General features: G+C 42.7%; 1 protein-coding gene across 1 annotated transcript; it reads left to right on the top strand.

Moving 5' to 3' along the window:
• The first annotated feature begins 3,596 nt into the window (after positions 1–3,596).
• On the top strand, positions 3,597–20,647 carry LOC144768927 (mas-related G-protein coupled receptor member H-like). The gene is made up of 2 exons (XM_078652938.1): positions 3,597–3,734; positions 19,128–20,647. Exon 2 carries the CDS (start codon positions 19,148–19,150, stop codon positions 20,069–20,071), a length of 924 nt encoding a protein of 307 aa, XP_078509064.1. The 5' UTR covers positions 3,597–3,734; positions 19,128–19,147; the 3' UTR covers positions 20,072–20,647.
• The last annotated feature ends 590 nt before the right edge of the window (positions 20,648–21,237 follow it).

Here is a 21,237-nt window from a genome sequence, read left to right as displayed (position 1 = left end):
CCATTTTTGTGAGGCAGCTTGTAGGATAGCATAGTGGTCTTGGTAGTTCAGGATCCTGGCAATGATTGCACTGGGTGGTGGCTCCTGGCCTCCGCAGAGGCACTGGCGCTCCATTTGCTCTTTTGACTTAAAAATAAATTTGATAGGTGTTTCAGTTTTAGGTGGTTCACTAAAAGGTCCTCCAGGAAAAGGTCCATGCAGGGGCCCTCGACCCCTTCTGGGACCCCACCATCCTAATGTTATTTCTGTTGGCCCTTTCTTCCTGATCTTTGGGTTTCGCTGACATTATTTTGTGCTAGTGGGTTAACCTCTGTACTTGGTCTTCCACTTTACGGGTGGCGGATTGGAGTTCAGTAATGTTTTTTTCTGCTGCTGTGACCTTCTCAGTGGCTTTCTTCATGTGATCTCTGAGGAGATTCACTTCTATTGGGACCTAGTAAATGTTTTTACAAGCATTTATCCCAACTCGTGAATGGCTGCCATTATAGCCCCAAGCGAGGGCTTCACCACCGCCTCCTGACCCCCAGTAGTACCTCCATCCACAGTCACCTCTCTGGGCACCAAGTATTTGTCCAGCTTTTTGGACTGAGTGATGGAACTCCCTTTGGTCGCATTTGGTGATTCTGGCAGGTAGCTCTTTCACCTCCAGGCTTATCCCCATATAGTGCACCTGTTTATTTCTATCGGACACAGATAGAGGCACCCGTCAAATCAATACCAGGATAATGAAATAGGAGGGCCCCCAGTGATCCCCCTCATGTGTCGATTGCACCCCTCTTCTCTGGGAAAGAGACCCAAAATCCAACCGGGCCTCGTTGCTTCCGGCCAAAAATAGTGTGCTTTGTGGTCTAACTCGAGTCTCAGGGTCCCTGATCAGGCATCACCAGTTCTTTCTGCCCCACCTAGGTTCCACTGAATGTCCCCACTCTTCATCCCTTATTTGGACATGCAGGGAATGTTCATAGGTTGCATGTTGGTGTCTGATTTCCTGTTTTTGCAGGGCGGCATTAGGACCCCTCTTCAGAAGTTCCACTCACTCTCTGATGAGGCCTCCTGGATTGTCTCTCAGCCTTTTTGTTTGCCACGGGGGAGCCTCCCCAGCCGAGGGGCTCCTGCACTTGCGCTATGAGGCCCACACCAAGTGTCCTTGCTCCGGTATCCCTTTCTTGCGCCCTCGGAGAGGGCAGATAGTGATGTCCGATCTTGGCCCTGCTCTTCTCCTCCTTGCTGGCGTGTCGTTCCCCTGGTGGCAGCAAGCCAGAGGTAGGGGAGAGAGACACCGAGCCCCTGCCCAAAGTCAATGCAGCAAGTAACGGGCACCACCAGGGCCCCAGTCAGGACCGGGGCAGTCCATCTCCAACAGCCCTCACCCGGCCTACCTTAAGGCCCTCAGTAATTCACTGGGCACGCCGGCAGCCGCCTCAGAATGTGATTGCCGAACCAACAGTAGCCCCAAGACAATAAGTCGCTGACCTGGACTACCCGCTATGCTCTGTTAATCAGAGTCTGGCAGATTTTGGTCGGATTTCAGGGAAGACCGGTAGGGCCGCTGCTGAGCTCTTCGGTTATACGGCCATCTTGGCTCGTGCCAAGACCCGTCTCCGCCATGCTTTAACTTTAAAACAAGGATATGCTTGTTATGTTTTGTTTTGATATTGCAAGCATATGTCCACCTTCTTTAGGTGGCAGCTTGTTTTCTTTTTTGTACTTGTATTCATTCTGTGCTTTCATTTATAAGCCAGACCAATTGCCATTGCCAGAGCTTGGTAATAGACAAGGCTTTCTTCCCCTTATGTGACACAGTGTGGCTAGTTTGGTGTCAGTGTTTCATTGTGCAATCGATAATACGTCTGGTTTTCTTCCTCTGCACGTTGGTCTTGAGCACCAATTTGGACATGTGTACTTCTGTGCATGGACTGCATATATATTGAATGCCTAGCTATCCGAAAGGTGTGGGCAGACACTAAGGTATGGGCAGCCTTGCTTATCTAGGTCACATCATTTTACATTTAAGTACATGCTGGACCACACCTATAGTAACCAATGTCAAACTGCAAGTACCAGAATGCAACTGCAAGAAATCATTAGTTCAGCATCAATGGGGCAGAATTGGCGTCCTGGCAGGAAACAGCCCTGCATGGATTAATGTAACCTGGGCACCGCGGTGCCTCTGTGCCTGCTACTGGCAATCATGCCCCCATGTGACCCTTCCACCATGTATGAAGCCGACTTTTCAAAGAGTCTGCACCCTTGGCGCCCTTGGATCAATATAGGGACTCCTTGCACCTCTCCTGCCATAAGGGTGGGCTCATTCTTCTACGCTGGTGCATGCCTGAGTGGACATTCAATCAAAAGATTGTATTTTAATTCAACTACAGAGCTCTCGTGTTGCCTGGTTCCATCCCTGAGTAGCTCATCCAGGACAGGTTCTAAACGTTGCATGCTGGGATTCGTAGTTCTTTTTTTTTTTTTTTTTTTTTAACTCATTGTAAAATCGGGCATCCAGGATTCAAGTTGCGAATGCAAAACAAAGCCCCGAGTCGATGGGCTTCTCACATGGAACTGGAATCTTCAGAGCTCTGTAACCAGCTAACCAGACAGATGTCCTCACTTCTGCACCTCTCCTTTCAGCCTAAGATGTCATTTGAGTCATATATAGGACACCGTTTTTGGTAGGGAAATATGAAAGATATTTCTCTCTAAATGGGTTGTGATAAAAGTCGCACTGAGGACTTTAGAGCTCAGTCAGTGTTGTGTCTGATGTCCCGCCAGCGCCGGACGGACACAGATAGTGTGTGATGTGCGCGGGGCCTGATGTGTATCAGGCGAAGGGCGGGTCAGGGCTCAACGGCTGGCACGCGCTCCCATGATGAAGTTCAAAGCCGAGAGACCCGCTCCTTACAAGGGAATTTAACACAGCCCTTCTCTGCCGAGGACCACAGTACCAGCATTCACCCGAAACGCCAGGAGCACCTCTGGGGCGTTCCTCGTGTCAATCAACAAGACTCTTCTACCTGCAAAGGCAAGTATTGCTGCTGTGAGATAATTTTAGTGTTCTTTGCTAAGTTATTTTCTGTTCCCTGTCAGACAAATGTCCAAAGTCTGCATGATGTCACTTATGTTTTACTTTAGGAAGCTTGCTGTCCGTCTCGCGCTCACACAATCTACTCCTCTCTTGATTTCTCTCCTTCTCTCTTGCATTTCTTGGCTCACGACTCTCCTATTTCAGGTCCCTTTTCTCAGAATCATGCCAGGGCCCTTCACTCAAAGTCTCTTTGACCACCACCTACTGCAGGCCACCTCTCTCCCTCTTCCCCTCTCTCTCTGCTGTCTTTCTCACTCCCTCTTTATTTATTTCTCTACCTCCTTTTCACACCCTTTCTAGCTGCACCTCTCTCACAGTGCATCTCTCTTTCCATTTGTCTTCCCCTGTCTCTATCTATATTTCTGAATATTTATCTTTCTAGTAGCATCTCTACCAATCTCCTTCTCTCTCTGATGTATTAGGTTCACACCAATCGCCACAACTTTACTGCAGGGCAGTTTTACAATTGTCTGTGTCTCTGATGGTGTTACAGACTGTCAGCTATGATCTTCTTCTGCCATTTCTGGCCAATCTCAGTGGAAGAGGCAACCGTCTTGTTCGGACCTCCCCTTTGCGAAGATTGTGCTGTTGCAGGACAATTCCCTGTAGGAGGGATGCCTATTTCCAGAACATCCTCTATATTATCAAGGTAAGTACATGTATAGGTAAATATATAATATTTTTAACTCCATGTCTGTGTGATTGAAGATATATACCTATATGTGTACATATTACCCCAACAATATACAGTGGTGGTTGGAATTCTGGAGTAGATATTTTTGTAGGTTTATATTAAATCTCAATAAAGTGCAACAACACTTGGGTGATGTGTGTCGTGGGATACACTCCATCCTTTGGAGTAGGCCTTTACCTGATAAACCACAAGAGGCATTTCAAGAACCCCGGCGTACTTGTTCATTACTGAAAACAGGCAAGAATCCAGAAACACGTGCCCTCGTAAGCGAACAGCGGCTGCACCCACACTGGTGGCTCAATCTCTTCTTCATACACTCACACACATTTCTCCCTATTCATTCCCTTCTTTTTCTTTGTTTCTCTCTTGCTGTGTCATACGTTCTCTCACTACTTCATCTCTTTCTTTATTTTTCCCTCGCCCTCCCTCTTTCATAATCTTTTTCTGACACACTCCTTCCACCTTGTTTCTCTTCTTCGCTCCCTCCATTCTCATTTTCATTCTCTACCTTTTGTTCTTTTTCCCTCTCTCTCGTTTTCTGTCTCTCTCTCTCTCTCGCTTATCTCTGTCTGTAACTTTCTCTCGTCTGTCATTCTAGTTATCCTATTTTTTCTTTTCCTCTCTTTTTGCTCACATCATCATCTATTCTCTCTCTCTCATTCTCTTGCTCTAACCATCTCTTGCACGTTTGGCTCGCGTTCTGTGGATTCTTGTTATTCCTATCTTTTGTCCTGAGAGCATCAATGGTTTGTTTACCACCTTCTCTTTTTTCCATCACCATATTTCTCCTTCCATCTGTCTGTTCATCTGTTTCACATTGTGTTCAATCACACTGACTTTCTTCTTTTTTACTAACACTCATGATTTTCTCGTTCGCTCTCCTTCATTGCCCTTCTCCCACTCATTCCTGCTTTTTATCTCCATTTTTATTTATTAAATGCAAAAATACAGGTTGTTTTCCTTACTCAGCCCTCCCACAATCTATCTCTGTTTCTGTTCATTGACCTCTCTCTCAATTCAATGAAATTTCATTTTTATAGTTATACGTTAATAAAAAAACGTCACAATATATTACAGATAATACAAAAAACTAATTGTTTTGATTAAAATAGTTCATGCTTACTTTTCTGGTTTGACAATTTCTTAATAGTTTGCTTTCTTATTTCAACAATACAAAATAATAAAATCATTTAGCCTCTCAGGGGTTATTGTTTCGTTTTCTTCTAATAAATGACCAATAACTTTCAACTGGCTTATTATAAAGTGGCATTGTGCGTGAAGATGACAAGTTAAGTTTTATTTCGATTTGTGCAAAATACTACAGTCCCATATTTTAAAAGAGTCAGATAAATGTCTTCTATTCACAGGTATTTGATTATTTAATCGTTATGCCATCCTGCTTTCTCATACTGGAGCTGTGCCCTCAGAGCCCTATTTGAGTAAATTGTCATGAAATTGCAAAAATGTCAAAAGTTTGCAATTTAGTTGAGGGTCTGTAGAGTCAAGGCTCCTCATTATTGAGGTTCTCTCTCATTCTGGCTTTCCAATAGCCCCTAAACAATTTTCCGTCCTATCTTTCTCAACTACTTTGTCTCCTTCTCCCCGTCTTTATTTTCTTTTCTCTCTCTCTGTTTCACTTTTCCCTTGAACCTGAATATCATCTTGTATTGTATCCATTCTTCTTCTTCTGGATCCTTTCCTCCACTTCTCCATTGTTGTTTTACATTCCACTTTAATTTCTGCCCCACTTACTGTGCCACTTTGCATTTGTTTCTTAATTCAGCCAGTCATATTTATAAGGGTGAGTAATTGAGTACTTTTGAGTTAGGTATCTACGAAAAACTGTCAATAGCACCAACATACCTCCTTGGGATGAATCTGTGCTCTACAACTACACTTAACATGTTAGGCAACTGACATTATAAAATACAGCACACACAAGGGGACACATGGGAAATCAAGGATACAATACATCGTGTGCATTACTTCAAGATAAAATGCTGCATCAAGAATTATTATTTTATGTATGTAGCCAAAAAACTGTTTAGAATCTGGATTCATCCGTTGCAGAAGATCCTGCTTAACCTCATTCTAATGCTGCAGGACAGGCATCCGGTAGCACCTTCGTCCACACTCTGAAGGCTTGAATGGGATTCATTGTCAATGTCCTTCACGGTTCTTTTCCTGCTTATTTAGTTGACACCAGTGTGTTCGTGGGCACCACGGGGCCCGGAAGTGGAGTTGTCAGGATTCCATGTTATCCCCATCTTCTTCAGCTTCTACTTGGAGCCCCTACAGGCTCTACACAATAATAGAAACAACAGTCACCAATATGCTGATGGTACATGACCACCCCTCTTCTTCAGACTGCCAGCACTACATCCATGTCTGAATATCTAGCACCTGCTTGAAGTTCAACCCCACCAAGACTAAATTCATACTGTTTGGCAAGCAAAAAAAGAAATAGTCCACATCAGACTGAATAACATGGACCTGGATGGATTCTAACTTGATCTTTCACCAAATGCTAAGTCACTTGGATTCATCCTGGGCACCCGTCTTACCCCAAGGAAGAAGAGGTGGCCTGTTAGCAGATCTCTCTACTAAACAAAATGTAATTGTTCTTCCCAGATAGCAACTGCTACTCACGCCTTCCTACTCGCACATCTGGATTGTGTCATCTTGCTTCCATGGCCTTCCATATTCCACCCTCCACCCCTTGAGGCACCATAGATGCTTCTTAAACTATTAGGAGCTATAGAGGGAAATCACCAGGCCACCCTCCTCTCACAAATTATTCATACAAACAAGGCCTGGTTACGAGAGAGTATCTTCAATATAGCTGTTGGAGACTGCTTCTAAAGTGGGAATATCATTTTCAACCCACTCGTTGGCCTCCTGGCCACTTTTTCACATAACTGCCTATGCGGTCCAGCATTTTGGCTATAACTCATGTCTTGCACGCTTTTCATTTTTCAGCTCCATGCATCGCCATTTGAACCGTTGATTACGTGAGAACCTTTTTTCAGCGTTGTAATAGCAACACTAACATGCACGTTTCTCACTCGAAGCATAACTCGCGCCCGAACCACGCGTGTCATATTTAATCATGGCATGATATTGTGTGATGTCTGCTTTTCATAATTCGTTTTTACGATTAACGACTCATGCACTTCATTTGCTATGCATATTTTGATGTTATTTGCACTATTTTGTTGCACGTCCGCGTTAAATTGGTGCACAACCTTCCCCAATCACGGTACACGCCCCGTAACACCAACTACTTGATGAGTTTCCCCCCATACTTTTTAATTGTATATGCTCACGTTATTTCACAGCATCTACTTCTACCGGGTACACGGTCAGATCACATCACACCTCCCACTGAGTTCTAATTGATCACCTTCACTTTTTGGCAGTTAGTTAGAGATGCCTCCTACTAAGACCGCTATCATGTTTTGTGTTTGTAGATTCATCCCCTGACGAAGGGCAACCATTATGCCCCAAATGCATCGGGATTTTGGATGTAATTTGGAAGACTAAATGGAGAGTTATTTGAATATTGTATCTTGAAAAAACACAGCATCTACAAAGTGATCATTGAATTGAAGTGGTCATTAAAAGCTGTTTTGAAAACGGACTGTTTGTTTCAAACCTTTGATTATCTTGAGAATTTGACTCAACAACAATTTGTTTTTTACCACTGTGCATTGGGGGACCACCCCTATTCAGGGGCTGCCTCTTTATGCACTTTTTCACAGTCCCAGAACTCTCAATCTAATATCATCTTAAAAAACACACGAACCGTTGTTAATAAAAGTGTCCAACCACGCATATCCTCCCCCACAACATGTGCATAAAGAATACTCCACAAAAATAAGTGAAAAAGTGAGAGGGCACCTCACTATGCAACACCTGGGAGGCTACCAGCCGGTTCTCGCCAGTATGCCCACGTATATCATCATCGGTTGCCCACTCACAGAAAAAAGGAAAGAGTGTCCAGTGAAAACAGAAAAGAGAGAAGAAAGGAAGGAACAGAAAAAGTAAATTAACTGCCCAAACCGTAACCCCGTGATATGCAAAGAACAACGTGTTCAATGTAATTTAAATCAAGTTAAGTCTCACTGTCAATGTACCATCTTATTTCTGGAATGTGAGCTTTCTCGAATTAAAAGCACAGCATGTTACTAACCTTTTCCAGGAAGGCCAAAATGTTTCATTGCCAACTACGTATGTTGTGGCAAATTCGACAGGGCGAGGGGTTTGGTCACTCTCCTCTCTAGACACAGCTTTGTGTAATGCGAATTGGCTGGTAAAACACAAAGAACAACAAGAACAACGGTTCTTTCTTACTCACACATGATCAACCAGATACAACGTGGTAAAAATAACCGTATATTTATAGAGAATAGTTCTTCAATCATGTTTTAGTTATAATTACCCGGTGTTGGCAGAGGGCTCTCATACCAGCCTACACCAGACCAGACAGGGGTGTGTTCATCACTCTTACACCCTTACTCTAAAGCACTTCCGTTGCTTATTGTCTCACTTGTGGAAATAGTAACAAAGACTTCACATAAATACTCCACTCAGTATGTTCCCTTTAGTCTGATTTGCTTTCTCTCAGACGGTTTCGTTATTGTTGTGTCCCAGATATGACTCTCATAATAAAACGCACAGCTCAATCACTCTAGGATTGTCTGTCCCTCACCACTTAAACGAATACAGCAGTAAAACATCATTTCTAAACTGTCAGCACTGGTTGCTGAAAAGGTCCACCTAGTACTATTCTACATTGCTTAAGGAAAGAACAACTCCTCCCAGTAACAGTAGTACCACCCTGCACAGCATATTATAAATCAACAGGTGTCTTCTTGAGAGGGTCCTAGCTAGGAAGGAAACACATAAAAAGAATATCCTCCTTTTGCAATCTTTGCCATTTTTGCTGAAGATGGAGATTGCATTGGTGAAAGCAGTAAGGCTCCAATCTATTCCTGACATCACATAGGAGGAAAGAGCAAAACAGTGTTCAAATATTATTTTTAAATTAGAAGAAATGATCAATGACTACTATTGTATTAGGAACTTTGGGGCATATTATCAAGGGGGTTTATCTCTGCTTTTTTAACTTTAAAAGCCAAGAAAGCGGAGATAAAATTATCTCCCTATTACCTAGCTGTCGCTAACACCAGTTAGAGACAGCTAGTAGGAGATAGCGACCATCTTGGGCCCCACTTTGCATGTCAGTGATATTTATCACTAATGAAATGCAAAGTGGGCGTGCCAAGATGTTAGCGACTGGAAACAGTCGCTAACATCGCTATCTCCTATTACCAACTTTTGGAGATATTTGCGCTAAGCGCGAATATCTCCAAAAGCTAACACCTGCCCTGAGCAGTCCTTAGCCATGTTATCCAATGGGAGGTGGATAACATGGCTAAGAGCATTAGCTCGGTAATGCATGAATATCGCCGACTTTTCAGCAATATTCATGCATTGCGGCCGTTTTTTATCGCATTTGCGATAAACCTTGATAATACCAAGGTTTATCTGCGGTAAAAATCACCGCAGCTCAGCGGTAAAATTTTGGGGCATATTACCAACGTTAAGCGATATTTATCGCTAAATATGCTTAGCAACGAATTTTTTAACGCTAAGCATTGTCAGAAATTATCGCAGATAAACCTTGCTATTATCAAGGTTTATCGCAAATGCGATAAAAAACGGCCGCAATGCATGAATATCGCTGAAAAGTCAGCGATATTCATGCATTACCGAGCTAATGCTCTTAGCCATGTTATCCACCTCCCATTGGATAACATGGCTAACAACTGCTCAGGGCAGGTGTTAGTTTTTGGAGATATTCGCGCTTAGCGCGAATATCTCCAAAAGTTGGTAATAGGAGATAGCGATGTTAGCGACTGTTTCCAGTCGCTAACATCTTGGCACGCCCACTTTGCACGTCATTAGTGATAAATATCACTGACATGCAAAGTGGGGCCCAAGATGGTCGCTATCTCCTACTAGCTGTCGCTAACTGGTGTTAGCGACAGCTAGATAATAGGGAGATAATTTTATCTCTGCTTTCTTGGCTTTTTAAGCCAAAAAAGCGGAGATAAACCCCCTTGATAATATGCCCCTTTCTCTCTAACCAAGCAATAGCGATAATTATCGCTATTGCTTGGTAACATGCCCCTTTATTATTTTCCAAAGTGTGTGCCTAATTGACGTTAGCTCTGGTCTTTTTAACCCACTGTTCCCCATCCCCTATCATAAGCCTCCCTCTCGACTACCAGGGATACTTCGGATCAGAACATTTTAAGGACACAACAATCAGAACAACAGATGTTACGGGGTAAGACGATTCACAAGGAATAGACCCCACTTCTTAATGAAATAATGATAAATGAATGGGCATGAAGCACCAAGCAGAAAAGTACACATCAAAGGAAGGGTAATTCACAAGAAAAATCAGACAGAGATGAGTAAAAATGACCACTGAATTTTTAGAACAATCAGGGAAGGAGATGCACTGTGATGCATCATGCCTTTCCAAGAGCTGCCTTTTATATTCTTGAAACAAGACCTGACCTCACAGGTGTCTCTGCAACATCTTCGGATATTCCATTACCTTTCACCTGACAGACCACCATAATAGAAAGTGCATTTTATAAGGCCAAGCTCTGCCCTACTTTATATATTCATGATGTCTTCTCGACCTCGAAGAGTAAACAGATGTGACATTCTGGAACTCTACCCCCAAACCATGTGAATCTCTTCCGGGTCACAGCAGGCATGTAAGAGCTGGAGCAGCTTTGGAAGTCAGGAGGCCGCAACTCAGGTAAGGCACGACGACCAGCAGCACGATGACCTGAAGTGCAGAAATAGCTTCATTCCCTCTGAGTCTGCAAAGTTCCAGGTCAACTGTTGTACGGGAAACAGAATTTACAACGCAGCACCAACAGAATTTACAACGCAGCACCAACCGCACGCTGCTGTTACATCATCGGCATTACACCGAATGTGTCTTTACCATGCATTTGTTTACCATGCATATCATTACAATGACATGCTTTAGGGAAAGCGGCGTAGGACTTTAAAGTCCAATGCTTTCCGAGCTTTTGCACAGACTGTGGTTGCAAAAGTAAATTATACAGCTCCAAAGTCCAACGCTTTCTCTAAGGCAAGTCATTGTAAGGATATGCTTCAAACGTACTCCAGACTTGAGTTTGAATAGTAAATTATAACATTTCAAAGTTCAACACTTTTTGCTAGGCATATCATTGTAACGATAAGGGTGGTAAACGAATGGGTTGTAAAGATGCATTCATTGTAAAGACTGCAGAGCAACGGCATGCGTGGTTAAAGGTATGTGTTGTTCCGACATACAACTCTCTTATATTGTTCCGAACACACATGTAACACTAACTCACCTGATAGGAGAGTGGCCATAATACATGCCTGTAATGATAAAACAAAATATAGACTTTCTATCCATCTGTAGCACTTCGGGTAGCCTCCAGCACAGGCCGTTCAAAAATAAGGAGCAGCCAGGTCTGTTGGCTCCAAGCCATTCTGTTTGCAAGGTCCTGTGCTGCCAATGCCAATCTATTTATATATCACAAAACCTTTAGCTATTTGAATGATATATCCACAAATAACATCAACCACCATTACCAGGGGCATTGCAACATGTTTGTGAATCCTGGTCCCTCACAGGCCAGTCCCCACAACCATTCCAGCTGTTCACTGATGACTTTATTAGCTAATACAGTTTATGGTCCTGAATGTGGTTTACAAAATGTGATGGTGGAGTGCAGCAACAGCAGCAAATAACTCAGGCGGTTTTATCAAAAGTTCACACAACACAGAGCAGCAAGGCACCTTGGTGCAGTGTGTTCCGAGACAGGGAAGAAAGTGCCCCAGTTATCATTAAATCGCACATTCCTCTCCTTCTGCTGGCTCACTATTTGCTGCCTAGTACCAATGCTGGTTAGAGAAGTGGGTAACCCAATATACCCTTGCTGGTACCTTTCCTTAACTATAGTACCAATGCTAGCACTCTTGCACCATCCTGTAAGAGTGCCTGCTTTGCAGACAGGATTGCTTTTGTGCTGGAAGGGGCACCTTCACGCAGAAAAACAATTCTCTGAGTCTTTTTTCTCTGTCTATGTTTGCTGCAATATGCAGCGCATGTAGAAAGAGGAAAAAAACAAGGATAAATACACATATTTCTCATAGTTGCACCTCCCCTGGGAAGGCATAGCATTTTGACACATTCCCAAGTCTACCACTCATGGTAAATCTGGGAAGTACCCAAAATCTATGGATGGATGTGTGGGAACATCCACGCTCCACCAATGGAACACGTTCCTGGGGATGAGTAACGCAAGGCAGCAACTTGCATTGTCTTATGTTACTCCAGATTTACCAAGCCACGTAGGCCCACGCAAAGTGGACTTGCATGGCTTGCTAAATCTCATTCTATGTTTTGCATCACCACGTATCCCCTTTTGTGGTGGCAGGGCAACGCAAAAACCTAATGAATCTGGTCCTCAATCTGAATATTATTTAACTAACACCTCAGGAACCATCCATGAAAGCCAAGAACAGGGGTACGTACTTATTGAATTTGTCCTAATAAATAGAAAATCACTACTTAATAATATATATTCAACAAATTTGGATTTAGGTATTGTAGCTCCACGCCTTTTCCTCAAACACCAGTTCCTATCTTGTGTGTTTAAAGTTCTTTGTATACAAAAGGAAAATCTTGCTTTGAGTACACCTTGCCCAACAAAAGTAAATATTTTCCAAAGAATATAGGCGTTCTATAATCCAGGGTATTAGAAAAATTCCTTTATTAATGCTTCAGTGCTCATTCAGAAACATATGCTTACGTGGGGACATGCTACCAGTATATTATAATTCCTGATGCTCACAGTAGCAGCCTATATACTTTAGCCAACAAAGATTGGATACAGAGCAATCGATGTATTAAAAAATTGGAAACGTGTTGTCTATTCTCCTACTGTTTTAAGATCTTTAAGAAGAAGTTCTAATAAAGGGCTTTTTCCAATATTTTAGAGTATAGGACATGTGTGTACTTTTATATCTAGTAATCAGATATTTACCTATCTGTGAACATGGAAAAAATTGTATTTATATGACAAAAATATATATAAGACATTGATAGTTAAACTTTTGTATTGCTTACCTAACCACTGTGAACCTGGGTTATGTAAGGTTATGAGATAAGAATGTTGTTCAAATATGAATGTACCTAAAATAAATGAAAATATAAGAGGCGTTAGGCAAAACAGGAACACTTTGGTGCAATTAAACGCTGCGGCCAGGAGACCTTGGGCAGAATACATCTGCTCAGAATCTCTCGATGTGCGAAGTTTTGGTCTTTAATTTATACAGTTCATGAGGTACAATAACATGTTCTCTACATTCTAAAAGTGCATCTCAGTCATAAATCAATCACAAGTACACATCTGATAAGCACACAGGTGGCTCTCAACCTCAGGTAGAGATTAATGTGGGCCAGGGTGTATGTGTCCAGATGTCCAGTGTGAGGGGCGCGTGACTGCTAAGTGCAGTTTGCATGTTGTGTGCTGATTGGTTGAGTGTACCTATCTACGTGTGATATATAGCTTTGTGGTATTTCTGGGGAACGCATGCCTTTATCCCATTGGGTTTTATTGGTGCCAATTATCTCGGGCTTGTATGTGGTGCAACTATCTATCTGTGGAATTGATCAGGGTTTTCCCTGGGTGAGTGTTTGCCTGTTATTTATGGGGGACCCACCTGTGAGCTGTTACTGAATAGGGATAGGCATGGGTCTCAGGACCTGTCTGACTATGTACCTCTGACTCGTGGTCGATTGGGAGGTCCCCTTGGGTGAATACGACAGCAATAATGTGAGTTCATTGGAACTCCTAAAAATAATATGGCAGCCATTGGTGTAGTCATTATGTTTACAGCAGTCATCTTGTACATTGATATAATTTGTACTGGTTATAACAAGGTTATGTTTGCTCTGGCCTGAACATTGACAATGCTCTTATAAGCAACAATTTTTCTTTTCGTATGAGCATCGATTATTACATACATTTGTATCACTGTTGCTGATGTCATCGCAGCTGTGTGGGCACCAGTTACTGTATACATTGAGATTTCACTGACAAGCATTGTGCGGACACAAGCTATGGTATACGTTCACATTGCATTTACTGATATTGTTGTTTTTGGGCATGCACATATCATGAAATTCATTGACATTGTATTCATTCATCCCAAGTGATATAAGTACTCTTGAGAGAACAGTACTCTGAAACCGTCTGGTGTTCGTGCACTTATGTTACATCCACATTAAAAAAAGACCAAAAGTACTATAGACCAGGTTGTTTACATTACTTTCCCCAAAAACCCTAAAACATGTCAAATAATGTGTTTTTTAACTTGGTAAACATGATCATAGTTTCAAACCCTATCCCTCAAAGTGTAAACTGGACCAAAATTACACAACACTGCATTGTATTCTATATAGTCATGGACAAATGTGCTATTATACAACCCTCTTCCTAGCTACAATGCCCAATCAATTATCAAACACAAACTCTGGTCAGCGGCTGCTAGATTGAAGCTCTGATCTACCTAACAATTCTGCACCTACAAAAAGATTCACTTCTCTCCAAACAATTTTGGTAGATATGGGGGTGTCTAGTTGGCACAGGTAGGTACTTGTGACAAATAGGGACCCCTGCCTCTAGTCAGGGTAAGGGGGTACACTCCTAAAATAACCCCTGCTCACCCCCTTGGTAGCTTGGCACGAGCAGACAGGCTTATCTCAGAGGCAGACTGTAAAGCATTTGTGAACACATACAGTAATCCAGTGACAATACTACTGATGCACACCACACAGGTTTTATATCAAAAATAAGTATTCTTTATATAGACTTATCACAAGACAACAAACGATAAAAATCCTCAATACTGTACTTAAAATGGTAGGATTAGCTTAGTTCTCTTTTAGATCTTAAAATGTGACACTTTGAGTCAATGTACCTTAAGATGCGACACGCAGGGCAACGAAAGTGTTGCAGGAAAGGTGATGCGGTAGTCCCTTACATGCAAGGACAGTGATGTGTTGAAGATCTGGTGCAAAGAAACAAAGATGGCGCTTTCTCCGTGATGCAACACACTTCCCGGTGTTGCGGCGGAGGTCAGCTGCAACGTCGATCCTCTTTCCTGGTGATGCGTGTTGCTTCCACAACGATGCGTGCCGCGACAGGCCCTGTGACACTCTTCCCGGTGATGCGCGGGCATCAGCTGCGACATAGATCCTCTTCTCCCGTGATGAGCCGCGGGAGGGCCTGCGACTCGCTTCTCAAAGATGCGGCGGCATCTGATGCGACGTCAATCCTCTTCTCCGGCGATGCAAGGGACTTAGTGTTGTGAAACGGCAGTGGCAGTTCGGCGACACGCTTCCTGTTCTCGACTCGGGCTTCCAGCTCCTTGTGACACTCAGTTCCTCAGAAAGTCCAGCACAACTGCAGGCACTTTCAAAGTACTCTTGGGGAGCTGGTGGGTGAAATCTGTTGTCCCTGAGACTTCAGCAGGAGGCAAGCTCTTTCCTCAAGCCCTTGGAGATCCTTTCAAGTTGAAATAAAGTACACAAAGTACCTCTCTCCTTTCTTTGGCAGTCAGGTAACCACTGCAGGCCAATCCCCAAGCAGCACTTTAGCTTAGGGATAGTCTCTCCTCAGTCTCTCTGCTTCCACTCCTCAGCAAATGTTTTTTCTTGTTGTCCAAAGTGATCTAATTCTCTGGGGTCTAGGTCTTCTCTTTTATACACAGTTTCTCTTTGTTCTCTGAAGGCAGAGAGGCCTTTGCCTAGTCCAAACCAGTTCTGGTCAGTCCCGGAGCACTCTGTTTACATGACTCTTTCTTTCCTTTCATAGTGCAGGGCAGAGACATCAGGAGGTGGAGCCAGCATTGTGGAGGGAAGGCCCAGCCCTATTCAGGTCCTAGGTGCAACTCCTCCCACCCATCTAGATGCACATCTCTCTATTCACCACTGGGCTCACTCACCCTGTCTCCTGGAATCCCCCAGCCCCTGTCACTCAAAATCCAGACAAGGAATACACACCTAGCAGAGGCAGGCTTGGATGGTTAGACAAGAAAATACCTACTTTCTAAAAGTGGTATTTTCAAACACAGAATGTTAAAACCAACTTCACTAAAATATGTATTTTATCATTCTGAGTACAGGCATACTAAACTCGAATTTCTGCCTAGTTCCCTGAGTCAGTTAGGATTGTAATATGTAATAATCATACTGCCCATTCTGGCCTATGGGGAATAGGTAGCCTAGCAATAGTGAAAAACGAAAGTGGCTGGAATTCACGATTAGGACATGCCACACACATCAGGGCTTGTCCTACCTTATACTTACAATGCACCCTGCCCATGGGCCTACTATAGGGGTGTCTGATAGGAAGAAAAGGGAAGGTTTCGGGACTGGCAAGTGAGTGCACCTGCCCAGTCAGCATGGCAGTACCAGACTGCACACAGGCGCTGCAATGGCAGACCTGAGACATACTTTTACAGGATTCTTCAGTGGGTGGCACAACCAGTGCTGCAAGCCCACCAGCAGCATTTGGTTTACAAGCCCTGGGCACACTCAGTGCACTGTACTAGGGTCTGACCAGCCAATCATGGAGTCACTAATCCATACATCAATTTACAATAGGGAGAGGATATGCACTTTAGCACTGATCAGCAGTGGTAAAGTGCCCAGAGTCATAAAACCAACAAAATACAGTAGGAAGGCGAAAAGTTTGGGGCTGACCCAGGAAAACGGTCCAAGTCCAACAAATGTACAAATGGTTTTACCCAGGCACTGAAAAATGCTGTAATCCTTTCCATACACAATTATACCGGCTAGTCTTGAAGCCCTGCTCTCAGGACTGTATCCTTTCCAGTCAATTAAATAATGTAACCCAAGACCAGTGATCATGCTATCAAGAATATTCTGAAACTCAGTGTGCTGTCCACTAAGTTGGAAAAAGAACAATTGAGGGATGGATGCTGAAAAATGTCAAAACATTCACACTCAGTACAGAGATCTGGGCCGAAATCCATATTTTTTTGCCCATTATATCATTTCAGTTTAAATCCAGCCATATGCAAATCTGTCTTGACCCTGATCACCATGGGAACAGTACAGCCCGACCTGCCAGGTCAGCTCCTCCCTGGGCTGGAAACAAGCATCCTGGGACCGGTTTTGGGGTTTCACGCCACATCAGCAAGAGTAGCTTGAATCCAGTGGCCTGGTGAGCACAGGACCCACGTCTGGGAATAAACGTCCCACTCTGGGTGTCAAATGGAAAAAGAACAATTGATGGACAGAATGCTGAACAATGTCAAACATTCACCCCCAGTACAGAAGAATGGCCTTAAATCCATAGTTTTTTTGTCCACCATGCCCACAATTAATTTGGGACCTGAGGGCACTGATGCAGCATTAGCGTTCCATTTACAAGTTTTTAATTAGTGCAATTCAAACAAAAGTATACTTTTATGCTGATGACACTAATGTTAATTATTCACAGATTGGATAAGAACCAATAAATTAAGTGTATAATCTCACACACGATCCATGTTTTAATGGAATATATAGATGAAGACAAAAGCTGTATAGCAACCAAAACTCTTGAACTGGTCGAAGACAGGGAAAAATCACACTTACGATGAAATCTTTGACACCAATTGTTTGCTTTGTCTTCAGGAATATAGGAGGAAAACACATGGATTGGAACTACATGGGATGTCTGAATGATGTACTGAAAACTAGAATGGTCTTCTACGATGCATGAACCTATCAGCCTCTCGCAATTTAGGAAATCGCAAATTATTGAGAATTTTTTTAATGCAATGCATGATGGAATCGCAAATTGCGACTTTGCTAATAGGGGCGCAAATTACCATCAATTTGTACTTGATGGTAATTTGCAAAAACTTTGAAAAATGCACTAGGTTACACACACACACATGTCCTAGGGGCATGTGTGTGCGCAGAATGCTGCACAGATCAAATTCAGGGGTGAAACAGGGTGTCCATTTGACACCCATGCACGCATGAAATTGCATGTCCAATTTGCGAGTACCTATTAGTACTCGTAAATTGCGCATGCAATCTCCCATTTATTCCTATGGGCCTGTAGGCCCATTAGAATGAATGGAAAGGCATTCCTTAACTGCGACTCGCAATTTGCGAGTCTCAATTAAGGAATGATTTGGAATCGCTAATTTTATAGCGATTTCTACATGCATAGGCTTTTGCAATTCCTTAATTGTGCCTGATAGTGTATTTGCTTAAAGTAATAACAGAATGATTACTTGAAAATCAACATTGTACATTCTGGTATCTTTTTACCTTTGACTTCTGGAAGAGAGATACGTAGGATCATGGCATTTACTTCTGAATGGGGCAGTGAAGCTAGTCTAGAAAGCTTGATTGTGAAGTAAGGTAACCCAGGGGATACTCATAGAGCACCTCTTGTCTCCTAAAATTGACATTGAGTGGATGAGAATGTGGCGATGTAGACTTTTTTTGCATGAGCTGTGGGATTCTGGGTTTGTGGATGACAATGTGTATGGATGAATAATGGTGTGGGAGAGAGATGCTATGGACTCTTAGCGGTTAGCAGTGGTGTAAGTAGTGGTTAAGTGTTTAGCTCAAGTGTGGGTCCCTTTTAATCTGTGGCTTTTCGTATGAGTTGTTGTGCATGAGTTCTGATGTTAAAAATATTGGCCTCCCAACGATTTGTGGTGTATAACTCAATGGTGAGTGTCATATGGTTGGCAGAAAATTATTTGTTGTGTGGGTGGCTGTAGGCCAGTGATGCTGTGAGTGACACGTGGTGTTGGTAAATATGGGGGAGTCATGGAGTTGGTGGCTTGGGTGAATCAGCAGTTTGTTGTGTGTTAATATCTAGGGTGTTTGGTATATCCGGCTGAATGGTGACATGGTGTGATGGACCACTGGAAATATGAGTTTGTGTGACTGAATGAGAATTTGTTATATGAGGATTGATAATTGGTGGCCCAGGTTCTCTTTAAGGAGGGATAGTTCCACGTTGGTAGGTTATGTGTTTGCATAAGTAGAAGTTCCAAATAAGGTGGCAACATTAATCCTCAATAAGAGCAGTGGAGAGCCAGTTGGAGGACAATTCTCACAGGTGACTCATGATGGAGTTATTGAACAACATGCAAAGAATCACATTTAATTTATTGAAATCATTCTTTCTTACTATTTGTTATTCTTTTCGTTTGCAGAAGAAAACGGTCCTAGTGGAATGACCATGACATATCTTCAACCCGTCACTTTCAATTTTACAGAGATAATAAACTATTATGACTACGAAGATGGTGCTATTCTAACTGATGGAGAGATACAGCTTTTGGTTATTGTTTGCATTGCCATCACCGTTTCTCTCTTTGGAATGGCTGGAAATGGGACTGTAATCTGGTATCTGGTTTTCCGGGTTCCTAAGAACCACATCACTGTCTACATCCTCAACCTGGCCATTGCAGATTTCCTCTTCCTCCTTCTCTTCTCATTTGCAGTGTTGTTCACTGTCCTACACGAGAGTGGAGTTATCACTCAGGACCTTTCGGGTGACATCACAACAGAGTTTGCCCTATTTGGCTATGCCACCAGTCAGTACCTCCTTACAGCCATTAGTCTAGAGAGGTGTCTTTCCATTGTTTATCCCATCTGGTATCGATACAACCATTCCAAGCACCAGTCCACCATTTTATGTGTATTTCTCTGGGTATTTTCTTTTGTGATGATGATAGCACGTTTTGATATTTGTGATGAACAACATAGTTGTAAAATAGTTTACATATTGCAGGCTGTGTTAAACTTTTTAATTTTCCTGCCCCTGATGCTCCTGTCAAATATGATTCTGATAATGAAGATCTGGAGAAGCTCCCGGAGACGCAATCCACCCAGGCTATACATCCTCATCATCATCACCGTCTTTGCTTTCCTTTTCCTCTCTGTCCCACTCTCTCTGATCTTTTTCCTACACCAGTTTGGCATTAACTCAACTGAATATTCCTCTTTAGCTCTTTTGAGTTGCTGCATCAACAGCACCATAAACCCTGTCATTTACTTCCTGGTGGGGAGGTTCAGGCGGAGGCATATCAGGGACTCTGTTTCTGCAGCACTAAAGAGTGCCTTGCTTGACGAGTCTGAGGCCTCACATTGCTAGTAAGATGCGTTGTCTCAGTTTCACTGAGCTACACTGTCCACTTTCAGTTTGACTCAATTAATAACTAGTCCAAGTAATTCAATTTTAATTTTTAGTAAACGCTTCCCGTTTTTCTTTTAAAAATACAGCCTGCATTAAAAAAGTATAGAAAAACTTGCTTTATTAAAAGGAATCACAGACATGGTGGGTTGGAGACCCCAGCAGGCCTTAATCGCTGCAAATATAGCCAATAGAAGTAGGTCACAATATGCGACCTACCTCATGCATACTAATAGGGTATGCTGGATTGTGAACCATTATGAATGGTGATTTTGCTAATATTACATATATAGGTTTGCAAAATCAGAACTGATTTGGTAAAAGTCGGTGCACACCACTTTTAGCTCATTGATTCATGGTACATCTGGCCCAGGTATGTCATTTGTTTATGTATATATATATAATTGCAATGTATAATGCTGCAAAATAATTGCTAATGTATCATTCTTTGTCATGTTACCCATATATCTTTACTTTTGTATGTACACAGCAGGAATACAATTACTGCAGTATGATATTAAAATGAAGTTTTGCACAGACCTTCAAACAAGGCTTACAACTTTTTACAGGAATAGCATTACGAATGTCAGACAACCATATATTTAGAAATGCATCTTTGAATGCGGATACAACTTGCAGCATTAATATAAAAATATGCTGGGGCAGATTTGTTATGTTATGTTAATTGAGGCTTATTGAGCGCACTAACACCCGAAGGTTTCTTGGCGCTAACTGTAAAGACATGTGAATGAGCAGAAAATAATTTATTCAGGAAGGGTAAACAGAAAAGTCTTAAGGAGTTTCCTGAACTGAAAAAGGGAGTTGCTAGATTTAATAGTCAAAGGAAGGGAGTTCCAGAGCCTGGGGGCAAGAAAAGCAAAACGACGGCCTCCAAATTTATGAAGTTTAAATTTGGGGATGACAACCAAGTGATGGGAAGCTGAACGAAGAGAGCGGGCAGGTTGGTACAGGGTAATCCGGGATTTCAGAAAAACAGGACAAGGACAGTGAAGGGGTTTGAATGCCAGGCAGCCCATCTTGAAGGCCGCTCTCTCCTTCACTGGCAACCAATGGAGCCTGCGAAGCAGGGGCCTTGCCGATTGCCACTTAGGGATCTTGAATATGAG

The sequence above is a fragment of the Lissotriton helveticus genome, chromosome 1_1, assembly GCF_964261635.1.
Source record: "Lissotriton helveticus chromosome 1_1, aLisHel1.1, whole genome shotgun sequence".
NCBI lineage: Eukaryota > Metazoa > Chordata > Amphibia > Caudata > Salamandridae > Lissotriton > Lissotriton helveticus.
This window is presented reverse-complemented; position numbering and strand designations above follow the sequence as displayed.